At 44.0% G+C, this 25,922-nt stretch overlaps 1 protein-coding gene across 3 annotated transcripts in view; it reads right to left on the bottom strand.

Annotated features, from left to right (window-relative positions):
• Positions 1-25,922, bottom strand: part of CPZ (carboxypeptidase Z) — a 65,765-nt gene that overhangs the window by 15,726 nt on the left and 24,117 nt on the right. For all 3 annotated transcript variants that reach the window (XM_073342631.1, XM_073342632.1, XM_073342630.1), the window contains exons 2-7: positions 25,730-25,753; positions 24,293-24,667; positions 23,371-23,586; positions 21,167-21,363; positions 20,325-20,486; positions 6,656-6,814 (exon numbers count right to left, since the gene is read on the bottom strand). In XM_073342631.1, the coding sequence (XP_073198732.1) occupies positions 6,656-6,814; positions 20,325-20,486; positions 21,167-21,363; positions 23,371-23,586; positions 24,293-24,667; positions 25,730-25,753 (1,133 nt within the window). The remainder of the gene's footprint in view (positions 1-6,655; positions 6,815-20,324; positions 20,487-21,166; positions 21,364-23,370; positions 23,587-24,292; positions 24,668-25,729; positions 25,754-25,922) is intronic.

Raw genomic sequence — 25,922 nt, 5'->3', positions numbered from 1 at the left:
ATGCTATAGGCCCAGAAAGAGCATATGTGCCATCATGATTAAGAAGTGGAGACAGCAAGTCTAGGAGTACATGTGACTTCTGAGTCAAGAGCCAGTCTGCAGCTTGGAGGGAGACTGCAAGAAGAGGACAGGCCGCAGCAAGGAAAGAAGAGGTTAGCCTGCAGCTTACAGGGGACGTTTTCTGTGACCTTTCATGCTAAGTGAGGGGGAGTCGATTGGCCCAGTGGGTGAGAACTTGAGGCTTGATTCACAAAGGTACTTAGGTGCCTAACTGACTCTTCAGGTGCCTAAGTCTAACATTTAGGCACCACTGACATTTTCAAAATGAATTCTCAGGTACAGCCTAAATCTGAAGGTTCCTGCCAGTAGACATGTGCAATGCCACATAAGTCCTGCTGTCACCCCACAGCTAATGAGCTGCTGGGATCCCTAGCACAAGCTGCATTCCATTAGGAGTCTCAAGCTAGGTGTTCTTTTGCCTGCCTTGCCTGTGGGGATCAATCCATTAGGTGTCCTCTGACCACCTAATGCAAGTCTGAGAATTCCACTGGGTGGCAGAGTGCCTTGGAGTCAGGTGTTACAATGCTTAAAGTCCCTTTGTGAATATAGGGATCCTTGTCCTTAATTAAATGAACAATGGGGACAGCAGGCAAATCAGGGGAAATACAAGCTTCAGAAGCCTGTCCCTAGTCTCTGTTTGTCAGACGCAGGAAATGGGCGACAGGGGATGGCTCACTTGATGATTACCTGTTCTGTACATTCTCTCTGAAGCACCTGGCATTGGCCACTGCTGGAAAATAGAATAGTGGGCTAGATGGACCTTTGGTCTGACCCAGTATGACCATTCTTATGTTCTTATGTCCACTAAACCACTAAAAGGAATTGGGTTTCACAGTGACTAGGGCAGAAGAAAGTAATTGTCCTGGTTTAACATCTCAGAGGTCATTGCTTGGGACAAAAACCCAAGAACATTCCAATCACTGGCAAACAGAAAGCCAAGCAGGGGACTGAAGTGAGAGATCACCTCTGGAAAAATGTGGGACCTTAGAGGTCCAGACAAGGACTTTTAATGTATTCAGAATAATATCATTGTCCACAAGGGTCAGAGTGGGATTTTCAAAAGCTCTCAGCACTGACCTGTCTTCACCCATTGAAAAGAGAGTTTTACCACTGCCTCCAATAGAAGCAGAGTCAAGTGAACACTGAACATTTCTGAAAATCTCACCCTCGATACCTCATTGGGGCCAAACTGAGTGAGCGAAGGGTTTTGGTTTGTTGTTTGTTAGTATTTCTGCTAACCGTGTATCAGTGTTGGCAAAGGGACAAGCTAGCTAATTGTTGAATGAAGACAAATGAGTATTCATGTAAAATTTGAAGTCCATCTCATTGTTTCTGAGTCAGAGGAGATGGAAAACTACCCCCATTTCAACATCTCAGACAAAATGTTTTTGAGTTTCCCTCAAGCTTAACTGTGATTTGTTGCCACTCTATGCACCTTCCCAGATAGTTAAATCTCCTTCATAGTTCAAGGCTCTGTTGGAAGAAAATAGCCAATAATTAAATACATTTACAAACAATATTTGTGGATAGTTTGGGATCCAATCCTGATCCTACTAACTTCTACTAAGGGAGTTATGGGCTCAATCCTGCTCCTACTGATGTCAATGAGAGATTTGGGGTACATTTTTTAGAAGTGCCCAAGGGGTTGTTTACACTGCCTGGCTGGTAGCTGCCTTGTTGGTGGCTCCCACCCTGCGCCGGGCTCAGCTGCTAGTCCCGGCTGGACTGGGGAGGATGGGACTTCCTCTTCCCCTGCATGGCATCTGGGGCCAGGTCAGACCCACCTCCAGATTTCCCCCCCCAGTTGCAGGAAGCTCTGCAAACTTTCCCCCAATGCCCCGCTTCCTGCACCTGTCGCTCCTCAACTGCAGGGGGAGAGATCTATGTGCGGGGAGCTGGTCCCCCATCCACCCACCCCTGTCCATCCTGACCCCCTCATACCCAGACCCTCCCACCAAGTCTCAGCCCCCTCACACACTCCCAATGAGAACCCCCCAATGAGCCCCTCTCCCCCTGCAGCTGGACCACCCCAACAAGCCACCTGGATCCCCACCCAACTGAGCCCCACTCCCCCAGTATCTGGACCCCCCACTGAGCCCCTCACACCTAGACACCACCGCACTGAGCTCTATCCCCCCCCACATCCAGACTCCCTCCTGCTGAGTCCCAACCACCTTCACCTGGACCCCCCTGCAGAGTTCCATTACCATTGCACCCAGAACCCCCCAACAGGCCCCTGTGCCTCCAGATCTCCCCTGCACCCAGGTTGCCCCACACAGAACCCTCTCAACCCACACCTGGATCCCCCCACGCTAAGCCCCTCCACACCTGGATCCTGCCTTGCTGAGCCTGCCTGCCCACACCCGCTGCACCTAGCATGGAGGGGCAGGCCCCTGGGGTGTTTCTGGGGGAGACCCGGTCCTTGCGCTGTGTCTGGGTCGGGTGCAGCCTCAGTGCTGAGTCTGTGTCCCGGGGTGGGAGCTGCACAGTGATCTCCCCGCTCTGTGTAGCCAGTGGCCTGTGCTCCCCACTGCCATGCTGGAGCCTCCACATTTATTTGACAAATAAGATTTGAAGAATTTTGCAGAATTTTAAAATATTGGGCGCAGAATGCCCTCAGGAGTAACGAGCTAATCTGGCCGCTAGGGATAAACCAGATACAGTAGTGTCCCACATCCCCAACACCAGTGGAACCAGGAAGAGGTAACATAGGGGCCAGAATGCCACCAGAGAAAATATATTGACATAGGTGGGAGTATCACTGGCTATTTAAGTCTGTTTTAAGTACACTTTGACACATCGACTCAGCCCAAAAACAACTCAGCAGGCGGGAGAACCTGAGCCTTCAAGGTTAGCTTCAGCAGTGCTGTGGTGCTTTACTTTTTGCTGCAACCAAGGATGCAAATTTGCCCTCTTCCTCCTTGCCCAGGTGAATTCCACTGGGTCAGCAGTCAGAACAGAGGTTACAGCTAACAGAACAGCAGCTAAAACAGAGCAACAATATTTCAGGCCGCAGGTCCCCAGACAACAGCAGCTGCAGATGAGATTAGTTAAATGCAGGTCACTTAACAGGTGTGGTTTTATAACTCTAACATTTACAGGGATGCTGCTAACATTGCTAGACCCACCATTGCTACAAGCACTGGAAAAGTTATAAGGTTAAAAGAGGGGGGACGGGGAGGAGAGTACACGTTGATCTCCCTCCAATTAAAATAATTTTTTAAAGTCAATTTGAGAGGAAACACTGCTTTGGTGCCCCAGATTTAAATGAGGCTCCAGGTGCACAGTCCCTCACACAGAAAGGGCACAATGATTACTGTAAGATTCAGGGGGCCTGATTCTCCTCTCCACCATCCAAGTGTGAGTCAGGAATATCTCCAGAGCAGTCTGTGGAGTCCCATAGCTGGAGAGCTGGTATGTGAGGAGAAGGAAGCTCACAAACATAAAGTCACAGGCAACTGTTTATTTTTTTTTTTGGAGGGGTGGGGTTTGAAATATTTCACTACATCAAGTATTGGTCAATAGGGACCTGATGCTGCTCCTCTGCACAGCAAGGAAAAACCCCTCTGCCATGTACATTGGTCAAACTGGACAATCTCTACGTAAAAGAGTAAATGGACACAAATCAGATGTCAAGAATTATAACATTCATAAACCAGTCGGAGAACACTTCAATCTCTCTGGTCACGTGATTACAGACATGAAAGTTGCGATATTACAACAAAAAAACTTCAAATCCAGACTCCAGGGAGAGACTGCTGAATTGGAATTCATTTGCAAATTGGATTCAATTAACTTAGGCTTGAATAGAGACTGGGAGTGGCTTAGTCATTATGCAAGGTAACCTATTTCCTCTTGTTTTTTCCTACCCCCCCCACCCCCTCAGACGTTCTTGTTAAACCCTGGATTTGTGCTGGAAATGGCCCACCTTGATTATCATACACATTGTAAGGAGAGTGGTCACTTTAGATAAGCTATTACCAACAGGAGAGTGGGTTTGTGTGTGGGGTGGGGGGGGGTGGGGAGAAAACCTGGATTTGTGCTGGAAATGGCCCAACTTGATTATCATACACATTGTAAGGAGAGTGATCACTTTAGGTAAGCTATTATCAGCAGGAGAGTGGGGTGGGGGGAGGTATTTTTTCATGCTTTGTGTGTATAAAAAGATCTTCTACACTTTCCACAGTATGCATCTGATGAAGTGAGCTGTAGCTCACGAAAGCTTATGCTCAAATAAATTGGTTAGTCTCTAAGGTGCCACAAGTACTCCTTTTCTTTTTGCAAATACAGACTAACACGGCTGTTACTCTGAAGCTCGAGCCCAGACATCTACACAGCAGTGAAACAGCCCCCCAGCCCGAGCCTGAGTTGGCTGGCACAGACCAGCCATAGGTGTCTAGCTGCTGTGTAGACATACAGTATCCTCAGAGGCCCATGATGTCACTGGAAGTTGAAAAAAACAGTTCCAATGCAGAAGGCATTCAGCACCTGAGCATTGTTAAAGAGCTGTGACATCATTGTTCACGTGTAATGGTACCTTACTCCACAGAGCAGTCCCTCACTGACAAAGAAAACAAGGCAGAGCACTAAACATCTGAGTGGTGATTTTACAATTCCAGTCACTAAAACCTCAGCTCTTTTCTGTTCTCCAGTGACTTTTCTGAGGCTAACTGTGCTCACCCTTGATTGAAAGCAATTCACAGAACATGCAGCTGTGTGCTAAGTTAGGAACCTTTATCACAGATCAGTGATTTAACATAGGGGATTTTTTTGGCTTTTTCTCTAAGTTCACTAGCTGTAAACCATCTGCTCCTTACCAGATAAAGAATGGATTTCCCCCTCTTCTTCATAATGTACTGTAGTTTGCATTACCATTCAGTAAATCTATTTGTGACATGCTATGTGCTTCTCACTGTTCAGCGTCCCTACTTTGTGTGGCTTTCCCTGCTAAGTATGACAGGTTTCAGAGTAACAGCCGTGTTAGTCTGTATTCGCAAAAAGAAAAGGAGTACTTGTGGCACCTTAGAGACTAACCAATTTATTTGAGCAAGTGAGCTGTAGCTCACGAAAGCTCATGCTCAAATAAATTGGTTAGTCTCTAAGGTGCCACAAGTACTCCTTTTTTTTCCTGCTAAGTATATCACTGAGTATCCAAACAGCAGACTTTATGCAGCTCACAACAAGACACTTAATACCAGTTTCCTAACTGCAGATCTCTGGTGCCCAGCCTGCATAAGGAATCAACCCAGTCCTGCACTCCTCAACACAAGGGTTTGTACATCACACACTAAGGAAAAGTGATTTATTTATTTCTCTGCAGCATTTGTTTGCTAAAGAAAGTGGTGTTTTTTAAGACCTCCAGGGATTTCTGACATGTCACAAAAGCTCAAACTTCTCATTACTTGTGTCAAGGACTAGTTTTAGGAAATCAAAAAGAAGTAGAGAAGAGGGCTGAAAATTGTGCAGCATATTGAAAGTTCCCAAAATGAAGAATACTCCAAATCAGAGCCCGGAAAGACAAATATTCACTATTTCGTCTTAACCTGGAATAACTATTACAATATTGCCCCCTTCTGGCATCATTTATTTTCTTCGGTTTAAATGAAGATAAGAACTGTATGTTCAGAACCTGTTCCTTGTGAAGCCAGTGGGAGTTAGATTGGACCCTTAACTCCTTAAATATTAAGGGGCAGATTCTCTGTTCCCCTACACCTGGTGGAGTTATTTACACTAATGCAAAGCGGGTGCAAAATGCTACCAAATCAGAACTGTATATATGTAAATGACTCTAGAAGGTGCCGGAAAGTGGACAGTCAGGCCCTCATGTGTTGTCACTGAAATGTTATTTATTGGTTTGGCTACAGGAAATAAACTTTCCTATGAGTAGATTTGTCAATAGTTTAACTTTCCAAGTCTTATTCTTTACTCCCTCTGAGTCTGACAATAGGATTGGTCCTGCTTTGAGCAGGGGGTTGGACTAGATGACCTTCTGAGGTCCCTTCCAACCCTGATATTCTAAGTGACCAGCACTCAGCATCAGCACAACGCTGGTCCCTTAGAAGCCAATGTTCAAACTCGCACTGATTTCACCGGGGCCATGTTTACACTATGGCTCCTACAGCTACAGCGGCAGCTCTGGTGCTGTAGCGCCATAATGTAGACACTTCCTATATTGATGGAAGGGGTTTTTCCTTCAGTGTAGGTAATCCACCTCCCCAAGCAGCAGTAGCTAGGTCAATGGAAGAATTCTTCCATCAGTCAAACGACATCTAGACCAGGTGTTAGGTCACCTTCACTCTGGCACTCAGGGGAATGAATTTTTCATACCTGGGCAATGTGAATAGGTTTACCTAAATTTGAAGTGTAACCAGGCCTGAGAGTGACGTTAGACAAGCCCCAAGTGCTTTTGCAATTCCCACCCCTAGAGTGTAATGACTGCAGAATTACATTCACCCTTTCATGTCATATTTAGAGATATCGTTGCAAGTCTGGCATTCAAAAAATCCACATCAGCTCCGAGTTAAAAGGATTGGTTCCAAGTAGTTCCATATCTGGAGTTGTACTCATTTATGTAGCCATCTGACAGAAGTATTACCTTCTCATCAGGTGTAGGGGAGAACATTTTCTCTTCTAGTGGATGCCTTGAGAAGTCATAGGGATAGGTAACAACTAATTCACCTCCATGGAGACTGGCAGACAATACAAATGGTATAGCCCTCATCCACTTCATAACTGCTTTTGTCTCCGGTGCTACCTGAAGAGTAGAAAGAAAAATCACTTGAATTAACATTCTGTTTAGAATGGATTCACTTAAAATAATTTGGGGCCAGCATGACCCTTCTCATAGAAACACCTGCAGATAGGAGTGTGGTGGGGAAGAAAACTGTGTGTGATTCCCCAGATGTCCCATTAGGGGACGGGGTGGTGGTTGTTTGTCCCATGTAACAAGCATGGAGTTTGGACCCCAAAATCCAGGACCAGAAAAACTGTTATAACAAAATGGAAAGTCAGACTCACAATTCCTAGCCACCCAGACCCCAGAGGCAATTGCCATTTTTGGAAAAAGCATCACAACATGGAGAAAAGACTGCTATGGCCTATATTTTTGTTCTGTGTTTATACAGTAACTAGCACAAGGGAGGACTGGGGTTCCTAGGCGCTATACTAATACAAATAAATAATAATAAGATGTGATTTGAACTAAAATTCAGATTGCAACAAGATTAAGAGCCATAATAGTGGTCACATTTTAATGAAAATGTAACATGTTGCTTTCAAAATTTTCCCTGGACAAGCTGGAACTCAACTGCAAAATCCTAGTGTTCACCACTTGTTGAAAGACAAAGTAGAAAACAACTTTACATTGATGCTTGTAAGATAATTAAGGATGTGATTTAGTCACTGAAGTCACAGATTCCATGACTTTTCCGGACATCTGTTACTTCTTTGGTTTTATCTGTCAGTGGCTGTCGCCAGGACTGGAGCCGGGGCTGGAACCGGGGCTGTGCGCCCCTGCCCTTCGGCTTCAGCAGAGGCTGGTTCTGTTCGCCCATGCCCTGTGGCTTGGGCTGGTGCTGTATCTCCCCTTCCCCCATGACAGTGAGGCTTGGGCTGTCAGTCCCCGCTCCCTGGGGCTCCAGCTGTAATTCCTTCCCTGCCAGCCCTCCGTCCTGGTTATTTTTAAGAAAAGTCACAGACAGGTCACGGATTCCTGTGAATTTTTGTTTATTGCCCGTGACTTGTCCGTGACTTTTCCTAAAAATAACCGTGACAAAATCTTAACCTTAAAGATCCTCTGATCTGTACATCTGACAATAGACGGAGAAGCGTCTCCATATCCATGTTATGCACTGGTATAGCCAGGCGTTGCTTGCAAAAGAGTTCAGTGTGTTGAGTCTAAGCCATAGGATTCTTCATGTTGCCATTTCATGCTATGAAGTAAACAGTTTCTCTTGAGGGACTTATCTGGCCTCAGTAGTTACTGAGGAATAATTTCATTCAGGGCTACATTATAATTAGCTACTCCTTAAATGCAACAGTGACACCTGGTGGCCAGTTAGGGTAAGCCTCGAAATACAGCTGTCAGAGAGTTGTTAGTTTTAGGGAGGGATTCTCCTTCCATTTGCACCCTTGTGGGGTCATTGACAGCTGTGCAATGTTAGTGAAAAGTGGCTGTAAAATGCTACCAAATGAGAACAGCAGTGTGTTTGCACAAATGTCAAAGACTACACGAGGTGTAAAGCAAAGGAGGGTCAGGCTCTTACTTTGGGCCCAGTCGCGCATGGATCTATGCAGGGCTGCTAAAGCCCTCTGTCACCTCATGCTTAAATACCATCAGCTATCAGAAAATAGTGAAGGTTAGAGGACGACCATCCCTTGGTCAGCTGGTCACTTGCATGAGTGACTTCCCGAGTGCCCTCCTGTAAATATTGCAGGAAATGCGTTAGCAGTTCAGTAAAAGCTAGTGGCATTCTTATCCAGGTGGCGTAGACACCACTGTGGAATACTGTTACTCCATTTAATGTGTATTAAGTGCTGGGTAACTGAGGAAGGCAGCTGAAGCAGCATTAGGCTTTATATCCATTGTAGACTAGCCATTGGTATGGGTGCTTATAACATATTTGTTTAGCAGGGCTGCCATTTCATTTACAAGAGGGCAGTATGCATACACACACTAACCAGTGCAGAACAACCTGAAAACACCTTTTCTGGTGATAAAGCCAGGGCAACCGTTTCACAGGACCCATATGAATGGTCCTTTATATTGATGCCAGTTTTTGATTAGGGCTCTTCCGCAGAGCATGTAGCCATTGGCAGAAAGTGGGGCTTCATTTATTTTGTGTCAGTAGTTTGCCAGGTTGCACTTGCGGTATGTCAGGATGCCAGGCTCAGATGAAAATACTGGATGAATTGTCATCAGTTAGATCCCTCCAACATGTGTCTGTCAGCTGGCTTGAAAACACTAAGAAAAGTCACTAAAGCCAAAATCTAAAAAGATATTTAGGGGTTGGGATGCTCAGTGTTGCAACACCTAAGTGATTTAGTAGCTGTTTTCAAGAGTGATTTAAGCACCTTGGTGCCTAAATCCCATCAACTTCCAATGGGATTTTGGTTCCTAACAGCATAAATCCCGTTTGAAAATTAAATTTAAGCTCCTAAATCTGCACTGCAATGCTGAGTGCCGCAACACCTAAATACCTTTAAAAATCTGGCTCTAAGTGTAACAAAAGCTACAGTGCTGGCTCTAGGCAGCTGCAGTGAGAAGTCTGTCTGAATGTTCACATTGTATCAGAACAGTCAGGGTGTATTTTTTGTAAGACACTGTGTAAAAATTTATTAGTGAAGATTTTATAGGCCCTGGACACTGTGGGACAGGTGGCTATGTGGTAAGAATTGGGGGAGGGATATTGGTGGTCGGAATAACAACACTCCAAGAATCACACATTATTTTTACTTCGTTGTTGTTAGCATTTAGCTGGTAGAAGTATTGTGGGGCTGGCAATTAAGTAAAAAACTAAAAGAAAAAAATTAAGTTGGTTCCTGTCTGATCTATGGTTTGGAAATGGGTGTTACAGTGATGGAAGAAAAGAAGATACAGCTAATAGAAAGGAGAATGGCAGGCGAGTATAGGACAGACAGAGTGCTCATGGAAGATATAAAGGGGAAGATGAACTTGGAACTCTTAATGATAGAGAGGCTGGAGAGCACACTTTTGAGGTTGGATGGACATGTGATCAGAATGACCAGCAAAGAAAGCCTGGGAGGAAGAGGACAGCAAGAAAGGGCGTGGAAGACTGACGATATGATGGGAAGACACTGTCAAGAGAAGTTTGAAGAGAAAAGGACTGGAACTCCAAGACCTATGAATCTGTGTTAAGGACCAGAAGGAGTAGTGAAGAATTGTGGAAACCTCCAACCCTGTGTAAACAGGAAAAGGAGTAGGGAAGTGAAGTATTGTTAGCATTTAGGAACATGAGTTACAGGACCTGGCATGGCAAATTCTTCTGTGGTTTATCATCATTTGAGATAACTGAAGTTCTACATCCTGGTTATTAGCTATGCTCCAGTTTCCAATACACAAAAAGCCATTAGTACCTTTGCATATATTTGCATGCCAGTATCATTAAAAACTATAGTATTACAGGTGAGCCCAGAGAGAAAGACATGCTAGGAGTGGGAGACAGGATGGAAAATATCATCCCCTTCCTTCCCCCACAATTGACTCAGGGTTTTAAAGTGAATCCAATGCTACTGATTCCCATGAAAAAGGAAGCAAAGAGGTCCTTTATCAGGAAGTTATCATTATAATAATTCATTTGTAGCATTGCTGTAGCACAAAGGATCCCTAGTAATGGACTAAGATAAAATTGTGTTAGGCAAAAAGATGATCCCTGCCCCAAAGAATTTACAATAAGACAAGAGATAACAGGTGGAGACAGTCAGACTGGGGAATACAAAGGAACAATGAGACAATATTTGTCAGCATGTAGAATCATAGAATCATAGAATATCAGAGTTGGAAGGGACCCCAGAAGGTCATCTAGTCCAACCCCCTGCTCGAAGCAGGACCAATTCCCAGTTAAATCATCCCAGCCAGGGCTTTGTCAAGGCTGACCTTAAAAACCTCTAAGGAAGGAGATTCTACCACTTCCCTAGGTAACGCATTCCAGTGTTTCACCACCCTCTTAGTGAAAAAGTTTTTCCTAATATCCAATCTAAACCTCCCCCACTGCAACTTGAGACCATTACTCCTTGTTCTGTCATCTGCTACCATTGAGAACAGTCTAGAGCCATCCTCTTTGGAACCCCCTTTCAGGTAGTTGAAAGCAGCTATCAAATCCCCCCTCATTCTTCTCTTCTGCAGGCTAAACAATCCCAGCTCCCTCAGCCTCTCCTCATAACTCATGTGTTCCAGTCCCCTAATCATTTTTGTTGCCCTTCGCTGGACTCTCTCCAATTTATCCACATCCTTCTTGAAGTGTGGGGCCCAAAACTGGACACAGTACTCCAGATGAGGCCTCACCAATGTCGAATAGAGGGGAATGATCACGTCCCTCGATCTGCTCGCTATGCCCCTACTTATACATCCCAAAATGCCATTGGCCTTCTTGGCAACAAGGGCACACTGCTGACTCATATCCAGCTTCTCGTCCACTGTCACCCCTAGGTCCTTTTCCGCAGAACTGCTGCCTAGCCATTCGGTCCCTAGTCTGTAGCTGTGCATTGGGTTCTTCCGTCCTAAGTGCAGGACCCTGCACTTATCCTTATTGAACCTCATCAGATTTCTTTTGGCCCAATCCTCCAATTTGTCTAGGTCCTTCTGTATCCTATCCCTCCCCTCCAGCGTATCTACCACTCCTCCCAGTTTAGTATCATCCGCAAATTTGCTGAGAGTGCAATCCACACCATCCTCCAGATCATTTATGAAGATATTGAACAAAACCGGCCCCAGGACCGACCCTTGGGGCACTCCACTTGATACCGGCTGCCAACTAGACATGGAGCCATTGATCACTACCCGTTGAGCCTGACAATCTAGCCAGCTTTCTACCCACCTTATAGTGCATTCATCCAGCCCATACTTCCTTAACTTGCTGACAAGAATACTGTGGGAGACCGTGTCAAAAGCTTTGCTAAAGTCAAGAAACAATACATCCACTGCTTTCCCTTCATCCACAGAACCAGTAATCTCATCATAAAAGGCGATTAGATTAGTCAGGCATGACCTTCCCTTGGTGAATCCATGCTGGCTGTTCCTGATCACTTTCCTCTCATGCAAGTGCTTCAGGATTGATTCTTTGAGGACCTGCTCCATGATTTTTCCAGGGACTGAGGTGAGGCTGACTGGCCTGTAGTTCCCAGGATCCTCCTTCTTCCCTTTTTTAAAGATTGGCACTACATTAGCCTTTTTCCAGTCATCCGGGACTTCCCCGGTTCGCCACGAGTTTTCAAAGATAATGGCCAATGGCTCTGCAATCACAGCCGCCAATTCCTTCAGCACTCTCGGATGCAACTCGTCCAGCCCCATGGACTTGTGCATGTCCAGCTTTTCTAAATAGTCCCTAACCACCTCTATCTCCACAGAGAGCTGACCATCTCTTCCCCATTTTGTGATGCCCAGCACAGCAGTCTGGGAGCTGACCTTGTTAGTGAAAACAGAGGCAAAAAAAGCATTGAGTACATTAGCTTTTTCCACATCCTCTGTCACTAGGTTGCCTCCCTCATTCAGTAAGGGGCCCACACATTCCTTGGCTTTCTTCTTGTTGCCAACATACCTGAAGAAACCCTTCTTGTTACTCTTAACATCTCTGGCTAGCTGCAGCTCCAGGTGTGATTTGGCCCTCCTGATATCATTCCTACATGCCCGAGCAATATTTTTATACTCTTCCCTGGTCATAAGTCCAACCTTCCACTTCTTGTAAGCTTCTTTTTTATGTTTAAGATCCACTAGGATTTCACCATTAAGCCAAGCTGGTTGTCTGCCATATTTACTATTCTTTCGACTCATCGGGATGGTTTGTCCCTGTAACCTCAACAGGGATTCCTTGAAATACAGCCAGCTCTCCTGGACTCCTTTCCCAGGCACACTGGCTGCCTAACCATTGTCAAGTTTGTTAATACGGCAATTCCCCCATATGTTCAAGAGCATGAGAGTATTTTACTTACAGCTCAGAAGAAGGGAGACCATTTGAAAAGCCCTGGGGAGTTGAGCCCCATGGGTAAAGGACACTAGAGAAGTCTTTCAGGCACACACAGGTACACACATACCAAAGGTGGGGGAGAGAAAATTGCCTCAGGAAGTTTTGTGAGAATGAACTCGGGGAGTCTCAGAGGAAGGCTCCCTTATGGGTTTGCAGTGAGAGTGGGCTTTCCACAGGGAATCTGAGACCTGACTCCATGGATGCCATGGAATTAGTAAGAAAAATCAGACCCTTCTGGGCTGATTCCTGGGCCTCCTTCCCAAGCCTTGGCTCCCTTTAACTCCATCCCTTCTCAGAAGCAGAAACTGCAGACAATTTAATACAGCCTGGAGAAGCACTGATGCCGTCATGGGTTTCCTCTTGGGATCAGCTGGATGGCCAATGGACCATGCTGTGGCAATTCCTATGCTTCTCCGTTCTGTCAGTGCCCACACAAGAGCTCTGCTGAAGGCTGTTGAGTAACAGGGAAGCCTGCTGCAGAGGGGGCTCAATTCCTCTTCTCTGGTTTCAGCACACAAAACTGTCTGCTCCTTTGCTCCTCTCTGCAGCAGTGAATAGGCACCAACACAGACCCTGTCCTATTCCTGAGGAAATAGGTACTCTCAGATTTCAGTAAAAGTCTTTTATTTAACAGTTAATCTATATTTTCTGGGACAAGCCCAGAATGTCCTATTCAGAGAACTTCCAAACTCAATCTCTTTCCATGTCTCTCTCTCTCGCCTACTTCCTTGTTAGATACCTACATACTCCGCAAGACAGTGAGCCCGTTTGTGATGCTGGCAGACCAGATGCCAGCCCATGCCACGGTCCCCATGTCTTAACCGAATATGAACAAATACCTAGCTGGAATCAGTCTGGCTCACCTCTGTGTTAATATTATTAAAATAGGTATTAAAATTACAAGATTGTGTTTAGTATTAAGACTTTCTTGATTGCTGGTGTGTTGCTGTGTGTATTAATCTCACTTACAGCACCTGTATCCTATATTGTAAGGTAATATTTAAGCATTTGGAATGTAAACTTCTGTGACATTCTAAATCACTAGACAGGAGAGAGACATTAACTAGTGTGAAGTGCTGACCTCCAAAGCTGTTACATCCTGGTCAACAAGGAAGGCCCATCAACACCACAATGACTACTGTGGGACACTGAAGAGAACAAAAGACTTTGTTTCTCCGCTCTCTCGCTCCACGCCCACGAAGAAGAGTTATGCAAGTTGATTCCACCCATCATCTGAGTTCACAGCTTAGAGCACATGGGGGAAAGAGAATAAAAAAACCCTAACAAGAAGGAACTGTACCTCTATGTCTCCTGGACTCTGCGGGCGTACAGCTTCTAAGCATAAGCAAGGGATCCCCAGCTGCTTAGCATGGGTTAGCCCTATAGGACATATACAGCTTGTTTATTATAGAAACGTCTATTACCTTTTCAAATGTAAAACTGTGACTCGTGTGTGTGTTTTCCTGCTTTCATCTTATAAAGAACTCTATTTCCTTTTCCCTGTTAATAAATCTTTAGATAGTTTATTATAGAATTGGCTACAAGCATTGTCTTTGTTGTGAGATCTAAAGAGCAACTGACCTGGGGTAAGTGACTGGGCCTTTGGGACAGACAGTAACCTGAATACTGCTGTGATCCTTGGTGTAAGGGACCATTTATCACAAAGGTAGGCTCGCCTGTGTGGCAAGACAGATTGGAGTATCCAAGGGTACTGTCTGTGACTCCATGGTTAGGCTGTTACAGTGCTTCATGACTTTCCACTTGATAATTGGTTTAGTGAAATCTACGTACAAAAAGCACACCTATTTTGGGGTTTGTGCCCCGTTGCCTGCCCTGAGGTTGGTATTCAACCTCTTGGGTTACTGCAGGACAACTTTACACCATTATTATTTTATTGCTGCAAATTTTGTGGAAAACAATTAGGTTTTGCAACCCATATAGCAATTTAGCTTTAAAGAAACTATATTTTTAAACCTACGTCCTTCTGGTTCAGCTCCATCAATAGTATCAGACTCTACCCTTTGACTATTCATAGATTATTTCTTTAATGTGGTTTATTAACTCACCAAAAGTCCTTTGCCTTTCAGTCACAGACAATCATTCTTAAATTATCCATTTTGCAAGCGCAATTTAAGATACAATTAGAAGGGAACTAGATAATTTGGCTATAAATAGTGAATGGCCATTACCCTTTTTAAACCTGATTCCCATTTCTGTCAGTTATATCGTATTTAACCACTGTCTCCATGGTCTGTAAAGATTATTTCTTTTTTTTCTTTTAGAAACAACTGGACTAGATTTCCTACAGTTTCTGCCAGCCTCCACTATAAGCCTCCAAATCCTGTATGAATCAAGGCAATTTAATTTATTTAATCTCTGATAATGTTTCTCAATTTAAACTCTGACCATTTATTACAATAATTGGTAATAACAGAGAACAAAGCTTGTTGTGAGGGCAAGGATTATGGGAAGGGAAGGGGTTTTTCTGAGTTTATGTGACTGGCAAAGAGCTTGCTTTCAATTTTCCGGTCTCCATGTGGTGCTTTGGAATACCTGCATAATTACTTTAATAAGCTGGATAATAAATACTATTAAGTAAATGACAGTTGAAAGGCTGGCTTTGAAGCAGACATACTAATGCTTTTACATGCACAAAGCTGAGTTCCATAATAGCGTCCCCTCACGAAGGTAAATGGTTCATATCCCTAGCAAAATTGATGCTCATTACATCAACAACTCATATGGCTCTTAGAACCATAGAATATCAGGGTTGGAAGGGACCTCAGGAGGTCATCTAGTCCAACCCCCTGCTCAAAGCAGGACCAATCCCCAATTAAATCATCCCAGCCAGGGCTTTGTCAAGCCTGACCTTAAAAACTTCTAAGGAAGGAGATTCTACCACCTCCCTAGGTAATGCATTCCAGTGTTTCACTACCCTCCTAATAAAAAAGTTTTTCCTAATATCCAACCTAAACCTCCCCCACTGCAACTTGAGACCATTACTCCTTGTCCTGTCCTCTTCTACCACTGAGAATAGTCTAGAACCATCCTCTCTGGAACCACCTCTCAGGTAGTTGAAAGCAGCTATCAAATCCCCCCTCATTCTTCTCTTCTGCAGACTAAACAATCCCAGTTCCCTCAGCCTCTCCTCGTAAGTCATGTGTTCCAGACCCCTAATCATTTTTGTTGCCCTTCGCTGGACTCTCTCCAATTTATCCACATCCTTCTTGTAGTGTGGGGCCCAAAACTGGACACAGTACTCCAGATGAGGCCTCACCAATGTCGAATAGAGGGGGACGATCACGTCCCTCGATCTGCTCGCTATGCCCCTACTTATACATCCCAAAATGCCATTGGCCTTCTTGGCAACAAGGGCACACTGCTGACTCATATCCAGCTTCTCGTCCACTGTCACCCCTAGGTCCTTTTCCGCAGAACTGCTGCCTAGCCATTCGGTCCCTAGTCTGTAGCTGTGCATTGGGTTCTTCCGTCCTAAGTGCAGGACCCTGCACTTATCCTTATTGAACCTCATCAGATTTCTTTTGGCCCAATCCTCCAATTTGTCTAGGTCCCTCTGTATCCTATCCCTGCCCTCCAGCGTATCTACCACTCCTCCCAGTTTAGTATCATCCGCAAATTTGCTGAGAGTGCAATCCACACCATCCTCCAGATCATTTATGAAGATATTGAACAAAACCGGCCCCAGGACCGACCCCTGGGGCACTCCACTTGACACCGGCTGCCAACTAGACATGGAGCCATTGATCACTACCCGTTGAGCCTGACAATCTAGCCAACTTGCTACCCACCTTATAGTGCATTCATCCAGCCCATACTTCTTTAACTTGCTGACAAGAATACTGTGGGAGACCGTGTCAAAAGCTTTGCTAAAGTCAAGAAACAATACATCCACTGCTTTCCCTTCATCCACAGAACCAGTAATCTCATCATAGAAGGCGATTAGATTAGTCAGGCATGACCTTCCCTTGGTGAATCCATGCTGACTGTTCCTGATCACTTTCCTCTGCTGTAGGAGTAGGTTAACTCTGGACAGAGAGAAGATTCATGCAGTTTCGTCTCTTAGCTAAATGAAACTGTAGTTGTCAGGGAAGTTTTTGGTGTGCCTTCAAGGTCACAGGATGACAGGTTCTCTCATTCTCTCTCTACACAATACACATCGGAAGGTACTTTGTGTGTTGTTGAGCTGCTTGTTACGGAGGGAACAAGTTCTCTGTGTGTTTGTGGTGTGTTAAATAGTCACTTCCTTCATGGCTAATTCCTCTGTAAAATGCAGTGAAAGGCCTGCAGTAGAATGGTTGTAGCCTCTGGTATGTTGAAACCCCGCTGTAATTTTGTGTGTTTTGTTTCTGTTAAGGGCAGGTTGAGACAACAGAGGGGTTAAAATGCCAGTGGCTGCCTATGCCTTTTCTGCACTGGAGCACTCACATTCTCTGTCACTAGGGGAGCAGAACTTGTGGTAGCAACAGTGGGAAATTTGGGACAAAAATCCTAGGGACAAATTCTGTCACCCACCCAGGCTTCTGTAGGCTACTGTGATGGCATATGGGGCTGTAAAGGCACAACAGGAGTCCGGGGGAGAATCTGACGAGTGCAGGGCACTCTGTAAGTGGCCCTACACTACTCCCCACCATAAAGTCATGTTTAAGGAGCATGCCACACACATGGCAGAGGGCAACTGGGAAAAGACTAGGGGCAAGAATGTAAACATTATGCAGTGAATAGTGTTAGAGGAATTCTGGGCTGGGCCGCAGTCCATAGGCAGCCTGGGCTGGGCTAAGTCAGAGTGGCCAGGAGCTGCTGCAGCTTATGCTGTTGGCTGCATCAGTCTTCGGAGCAGCGCAGAATATGAGCATAAATCTCTCTTTGTCCCCTCTCTTCCTGGGCTGAGACTTCCGTTCTGCAGCTCCTGGAAGTGTAGACAAGGCAGGAAAGATGTCCTGGTCCCTGCCTTGGAAGGCTTCCAATCTAATGTTAATGCAGAGGCATGCAGCCCAGTACAATAGTACAGCAGCGGAAAATCTTCCAAATAGGCCTGGGCAAAACTGGTGACAATTCTTCCCTGCCTTTTCCCAAGTGTGTTTGACACACGTATGGCCTATTATACAGCACACAGCTCTGGAGGCGACAGAGTCCAATGCAGAGTTCCCTAGCCAAATGGCACCAGCAGTTAGCTCACCAAGGCTTTGATCCTGCCAAGGGCTCTGTATAGGCAGACCCCCTCTGCACCTGCTTGGAGCCCCATTCAAAATAACAAGGCTCTGTGCTGGATGCAGGGTCTGCCCACATGGAGTTATTTGCATGGTCAGGGCCAAAGACCACTTCCCAGGCCCTTCTCAGTCCTTCAGAGACATTACTCAATGCAATAACAATGCACTATTTTAAATGTAAATAATGTCAATGACTGTGCACTATTGGGATTAACAGAAAAAAAAGGTGCCCAGCTCTCAGGGCAGCAGAGTTCTGCTTTGTTTGGAATCTCTCTCTCTCTCTTTCTCTCCCCCTCGTATATTATCTCTTGGGACCTCTCCTTTTTGTCTCTTGGAACCTCTTTACTAGGCCTCCAACTCTGCTTCAAATGCTCTAATGCTGGAGCTGAGCGAATAATTGATTGTTTTGGTTCAGTGACAAATCTCTGAGGGAAAAAAGTAATTTCGGGTCACCCCAAAACACCAGTTTTTCAGTTTCTCACCAAAACACAAAGATGCAAATTTAATTTCAAGTTGAATGAAATGGTCTGTTTTATTTTTGGGTGTTTTTCTGCCTTTTTGGTTTTTAGAGATTTATTGTTAGTTGTTGTTATTTTTTTATTTTATTTTATTATTTTAAGTTAAATCTAGCTACATTTCTAAACAAAACATCAGTTCTAAATGAAAACTCAGACATTTCACTTTGCCATGTTTGACCCTAATTCATGAACAGTTTCAGTCTATCTGAAATTGCCTTTTGTTTGGGAGGAGGATGGTAATAAACTATTCATCAAAGAAATTTTATCTAGTTCTATGAAGGCCATTTCTTCTCTTCTGAGGCTCCCTCAGTCTGTGCTCTGAGGCTTGCAGTGTGCTGTGTTTCACAAGCCCCCTATTTGCCATCCACCATCTCTCTTTATTAGTTCATTTGAAAGCTGAAAATCATCAAGGCCCTGATCCTACCAGCTGCTCCACACAGGGGGCTTCTATGCCTATGCAGAGCATCGAGAGAAGTCAACTGGGCTCAGGGCTCCATCTACATGGCATACCTTGCAGGATCAGCACATAGCCAGCACATTTCTCTCAGCTGTCACTGAAGGTGTGGGTTTCTATGGCCCCCATTATGGTAGTATCTGAGCAACACACACTCTGTAATGTATTGATTCTCACAACACCCCTGTGAGGTAGGGCAGTGCTATTATCCGCATTGTACAGATGGGGAAGTGAGGCTCAAAGAGACTAAATGACTTGCCCATGGTGAAGGTTTGTGGAGAAGCAGAGACTCCCCAGAGTCCCCTGCCAGCATCGTAATTTCTGAATCATCCATCCTTTCTAGGACTTTGAACATTTGGGATTGCATGCTGGCAAACAACTGAACCAATTTCACTGAAAACCCACCCAAACGAAAACCAGGGTTGCATGGGGAATTGAAGAGAGAGCAGGAGCTCTCAGACTCAGGGCTAGTGTTTTGCCTCACACTTACAGTAGGTGATGGATTCTGTGTTTCCTCTGTTTGTAGGGAGATGAATTGCAACTGCAGCCACTGGAGCTGAGGGAAACCGCTCCCTGCCCCATGACAGGGGTATAGCCTTTGGTACACCTGTCCTGTGACTGGGGCTAGGAGCTAAAACACTCCTGAATATCACACTATTGCTATGCAAGCACATGACTTACTTAAGTTGCTGATGATTAACTTCAGGCCCAGTGTTCCTTTTGCTGCTCCCAGTACCGGGGAGGAGAGGTAACAGCTGCTTTCTCCCACCCACCTTCCAGTACTGCTGGGGGGTGGGGGGCGGGAAATGAGTAGGCATTGAGATAACAGCTTCAGTTACTTGAGCTGTTTGTTAAAATGTCAACTTGGTCATTTTCAAGAAATGCTGAGGATACGTAACTCCCAATGAAGTCACTGTGAGCTCCATGGGGCAGGGACCAGCTTGGTGTTCTGTCTGTTCAGCACCGAGCGATGACTGGGGCTGATAGACCCTACCGCAATACAAATAATACATTTAATAATAATAATTAATTAATAATCAAGTCAATATGAGTTGTGGGTGCTCAGCCCTTCTAAAAATCAAATTGATTCTGTTGTACAATAGCGTATAGTTTAATTAAATACAGAAACCTGTTATTTGTGACATTTTTGTTTGCTAGTCATTTGAGACTTTTGCCTTTTCTTCCAAGATCAGCCCATGACTTATCATACAAATCCTATGCACATCCAACTAGTCCTCCTTATAAGAATAATAATATTAAGCTCAAACAAGCATCAAGGATAACTTCGTACTGATTTTTTTAAATATTCATAATTATCTGAGCCTTTATACAAAATATTTGATAAAAGGTCTGTAATTCATACCTTACCCTCCCAATAGGACTGGGGAATGGGGATGTGGTCTAGGCGTGCCCATCGGAGCCCGGCTCTGTTGTAAACTTCAGATGTCAAGTCAGGGAAATTTCTGTTAAGATCAAGGTTCTGAGCAGTTTGACGTCCATTAATCCATCCATTGTAACCAGCTCCCTAATAAAGAAAGAAGCCAATTAAATAGATCCAATCCTGTCTGTCTCATAATGTTTGGGGGTTTAAAAATGTTATTTGCTAATGACCAACTGGAAGTTTGAAATGCCAAAAAGGCACCGGAGATTTGTTAAAAGTGTCCAGAGAGTGGAAATAATATATTTATTTATAGAACACCCTTTATCCCAAAGGCCCTCAAAAGCACGTGTGAGCACCACGGATGTGACTCAGAGGTCGAACACAACAACTGTTAAACAGGTTTAAATCAGGGCTCAGCAAACATAATAAATATTAATATTTAATTACATTTGATCTTCTAGCTGAGGAAGAAAATATATTAAACGAAAAGTTTGTATAAAATAAAAGGAGCAATTTCAAATGTCATAATTGGCTCTTGGGCATTTTGCCCAAATATTGATAGGGCAGGCTGCTGAATGTCCAAACAGACTTTCATCTGTATCAAACCTCCAGTATGCAAGCAGGAACAATGCAAAATCTGGTCCAAATTACCTGTTAGTTTTGTTAATCTGGGCACTATAGAGCAGCCACCCATCAAATCAGATGGGAATAAAATCTGTTAGTCAACTATTGTCAAAACCTAAATCCCGCAAACCCCAGATTTTCTTTTCTCTTTTGCAGGGTAATTTTACAACATATTCACTTCATTGCAAAAAGTCTTTTACCTCTTCTGCAGCAAGTTCATACCCATCTGGGTTCAGTGAAGGCAGAAGGTGAATTCTAGTGTTGTTTATCAAAGTCTGGATCCTGGGGTTCCCAAGGAGATATTCAGAGCACAAGTATTGTGCAAGGTATATTAACAATTCTTTTCCAACAACTTCATTTCCATGCATGTTTCCAATATACTTAAATTCTGGCTTCACTGTGAAAAGATGGAGTAATGAGATGATTTGTTGTAATTCTGAGAACATTTGGATGCCTTCCCAAAGCCTTCCAACGCAGATAGCTGACAGATGAGTCAGTGAGTTTTATTTACAGTAATTTAACATGCATTTTCCTGTAAACATCATGTCAATTCCAGATCCATTTGCACTAACTTCAAGTCAGTTAACAAATTAAATATATTTTCTTTATACAATAAAGTGAACTATTTGTTAAGAATTCACAAATGTTTTGAGGCAATCACTGCGGTTAATGATGAGAACAGCTAAAACTAACTGTAAATCAGAGTATTTTCAGAGGACTGCAAACAAAAACATCTAGGAAAAGAATAATTGGCTCAGACATCAGCTAGACTACACTGTGATGGGATCTATCAGGCCTTCTCTACGCTCTGCTGGAGGCATGAGAGTCCTGACACTCCGTGCCCAAGGAAAATCCATCTACACCAGGTGACCAACAAGGCAGTCCTCCAGAGACGTAGAAGGGCCAGAAGGAAATATTGACCTATCAAGAGTCAGCAGGCCAATTAGGATGTTTGGCCAGCTTTTCCTTGAGGGCAGAGCTGAGTGAGACTGGGACACAGGAGGAGCACCTAAGTGCTAACCGAGAGCCCAGGCCAGGACCTGACTCTAAGTCCAGCAAGTAAGCACTTGCATTCTGAAGGATGTTTTCTTCTTTGTTTAAAGTGGCAGACAGCCGAATCCTGAGCTGCTATTTTTCTTTGGAAACTGATGCCCAGCTTACTGCACAGGTTACCCTACCTCAAGCAGGTGGCCAAACTTTGCAAACCAAGATGGGGAGTGGATGTAATACAATGTGTGGCGCTGAAGGAGGCGCTACAGAGCCACCTTGCCTGCCACATGCACACATCACCATAGATTCTGAAACCAAGTATACAACAACAGCATGTATATAGTATTATGGCCTTGATTCTCTGTTAGACCATCCCTGTGTTTGGAGCAGGAATCAGGTTAGGGTGCAAATGTAGCTTTAAATTCTATTCTGGGGCCTATGACGCCACTGGTGTAAGTTAGAGTAGCCTCAGGACGCCCCTATATTATGCTCTGCATCTCATGGTTCCCTATGGGTCATGGAAACTAGAGCATAGCTGTAGTGCAGTGCATTCTAGCCACACCCCTTCCCTTTTCCCAGTCTGCATCCTCATCTTTCTCTCTAACCATAACAAACTCTGTATGCCTGAAGCAGGGAGGAGGGATGGAGTCGAGCCTTCATACCAGCTTTACATAGGTCATGAAGGTCTCCTGCTCTGGGAGTTATTTTTGCCCTCTTAAAAGCCCCGTTATGCGGTTCAGAATGGTGTAATTGCCTGCTAATGTATCATTTTTACGATAAAACATGTTGAATTATGGTTTTATTTTAAAACATGTTTATTTACTGGTTTGTAGGCTACCTAACCATTCAACTGGCCAATGGAACATTATAGTATTAAGGACAGTGCTCCTACTGTTCCTTTAATTGGAGGTGAAAGATGGCCTAGTGCTTAGGCTTCTAACATGGGACTTGGGAGATTCAGATCCCTACTCTGCTACAGACTTCCTGTGTGACCTTTGATAACACAGGGCTCTTCAATCTATCAGAGAAAGGTATAACAAGGTTAAATGGCTGGAAGTTGAAGCAAGACAAATTCAAACTAGAAATGGGGTAAAATATTGAAGGGGGGGTAATTAACCATTGAATAAACTTACCAAGAGTGGTGATGTATTCTCCATCACTGGAAATTTTAAAATCAGAATTGGATGTTTTTTCTAAAAGATATGTTCTATTTCAGTGACAGCTATTGGACTTGAAGCCGGAATTAATCTAGGGAAATCCTATGCAGAAGGTCAGACTAAATGATCACAATGGTTCTTCTGGCCTTAAAATCTATTAATCTATAGGGAACATGATAGAAGTTCACCATATCTCACCCTAAGAGGCTAGCTGTCAGAGTTATGTCCACACTGCAGCTGGGAGCATTATTACTCACTCAGGTCATGGTGTCCAGGATTGGTTGAAAACTCAATCACAAAAAGGTCTTTCCCTTCAAAGCTACGGCCAATGCTGTAAGTTCTTGCAATGTGGGAGCACCTAGAAGCAGTCTTCTTCAAAATGCTCACCATTTTGTAATACGAATGATGGGTGAACTGAATTAAAGTTGTAGGCACCTCCACAAGTAAATCTTCCTCAGCTAATTCTGGCTCCCCTGCAGAGAAAAATTATAACTGCAACTAAGTGAGGTCAAAAAGTTTGTGCCAGAGTGGGGTTATCAAGATACAGTGAACAAACACCTGCCCCTCTGTTCATAAAGCATACATTTCCAATAATAAAAGTATGGAAATTAGAAATGACTTGAATCAAGACATTAGATCTGAACAAGAACCTCCTCCATTTGCTCTTCCGTGTGAGGTAGAATCATAGCATCATAGAATCACAGAAGATTAGGGTTGGAAGAGACCTCAGGAGGTCATCTAGTACAACCCCCTGCTCAAAGCAGGACCAATCCCCAACTATGTTAGTCCAAGTCTCCAAAACCAGCTACTGCACTTGCACGGTGACAGATGTTTTAAGATGTGCAGCCATATTTGCTGTGAGCTTCACCAGCTAAAAACCAGCCTGTAGTACACAGGTAAACTTCAGCCTTCAGCATAGAGACTGGTCCTTTAAATCTATTGGATCAAAGTCATCCTTGGTGTAACTCAACTGACTTCAGTCACCTGCACTATATACCGCTAAACAAAAAAATAACATTCACAAAGGCAATTTACCTTCCATGAGCTAGTTAGTATTGTGCATTTCCTGTTGTTCTAAAATTTCAGGTAAGATTTTAAGATATAATACAAAATCTGTCGATATATTGTAGCGATCATGGATAGTTTCTTATGATGTGCCTGTATAGCTTCAGTTCTTACCTCGTAGCTTTGCCAGTGGATCAAAACAACCTTCTTCTTCACCAGCAAAGAAGCGATCACAGTCTAAGAAGTAGGGCCAAGCCATGTCTATTGTGTCAAATGCAGGAAGGCAATTTTTTCTCAGGTTTTCACAGACGTGTCTGCAGGGCTTTATCATTTTGTCTTTTTCACACTGTGGGGCCAGTATTGAGCAGCTCAAGAGTCTCAGATCAGGATTACATTCTCCCTGAAGCAAGTTGTGTAGCACACTCATGAGAATATATTCAGAGCTGAATTCAACCACTTCTCTGGACTTCTGATCCAGCAAATTAGGATACATTGTTTTGGTGTAGGGAACGTCACCACAAGAGCCTAAGGTGATGTCCACGCATTTTGCTACAAGAAATGATAAGATGAACATGTGAAAAATACCTTGCTAATTAATCACACTGAATCCAATACAGCTGCTCAAATAATATGTATTGAATAACAGGCTCAGTTAAGTTAATCTATTTGCTGTTCACAGATTGTATGGCAACTGATCACAATATTCTCAGATATATTTATTGTTTGAAACTATTTGCGAAATGATTCTTAGTCAGTGGCTTGTTTGTGAGTAGTTCATTGCAAGGAGCCAGTATTCAAAATTTCAATTAGATTTTCAATTTTTGTTGGTCACATGGTCATATTTCTGTTCTCTGATTGGCTGAGTCTAACTTTTAAAATCAGATTTCTGGTGTATTTACAAATTCAAAATTTGAAATAGTTAAATGGACAGATTCTGGCCACCACAGTGGGTGCTTTGAGAGTTTGGATGCCTGCGGACTCCCCTGTCATGTGGAATCCCCCTGGGGCCAGAATAGGTAGCATGGCCAGAGAAAACAGTTGAGATGGACAACTGGTGTAAGTTAGAGTAACCCCAAGACTGCTCTATATCACACCAGGGACAAGAGTTTGAGCATATCAACCCCAGCATGGTGGAGCTGAAAAGGTGGCTGACATCTGCCTTCTACCATACATTTGTACTGTAGGATATGGGCTAAAGCAGATTCATTTAAAAAATTCTAGCAAGTAGAAATGTTTTTGCAACATTTAACCAATTAAAAAAACAAAAGGATAAACTGGTATTTATCACGTATGGTAGAGTTATTGGATACTACGACACTGGGCAACTTGGATGTCCAAGTCTGAGTCTTACACTCTGTGCTGAGGTCCCAGGCTGGTACGAGATGATATCACAGTAGTGGAAGCAAACTCTTGCCCTGGGAGAGAGAGAGAACATCTCCCATTGCTCTCTAGTACCTGACTAGGGCCAATGCATGGAGCAGTATTGCCAGGGTCCAGGATCAGCTGCATCCAGCTGAAGGAAAGAATAACAAGGAAATAACTAGGAAATACTCAGGGTGCTGAGAGCCCTGGGAGGGGCAGGTGGGGAGAGAAAGAGAAGCTATGCCATACCTTTTCCTCCTGTTTGGCATTGTCCTGCAAATAAAGAGAAAATAAATAGGGATTAGCATCATGAACAGGAGAGAAGGGCTGCTGCAATACCTGTCTAGTACTGTAGTTCTTGCTGCACCTCAAATGTTTGAACTCAGAGTTAAACATGTCTAGTTAAGAGACTTTTTACAGACGCAAAGGTATGTAGCAATCA

Source organism: Lepidochelys kempii, chromosome 4 (genome assembly GCF_965140265.1).
Source record: "Lepidochelys kempii isolate rLepKem1 chromosome 4, rLepKem1.hap2, whole genome shotgun sequence".
Lineage (NCBI taxonomy): Eukaryota > Metazoa > Chordata > Testudines > Cheloniidae > Lepidochelys > Lepidochelys kempii.
Note: the sequence above shows the minus strand (reverse complement) of the source record. Positions and strands in the feature narration are given on the sequence as shown.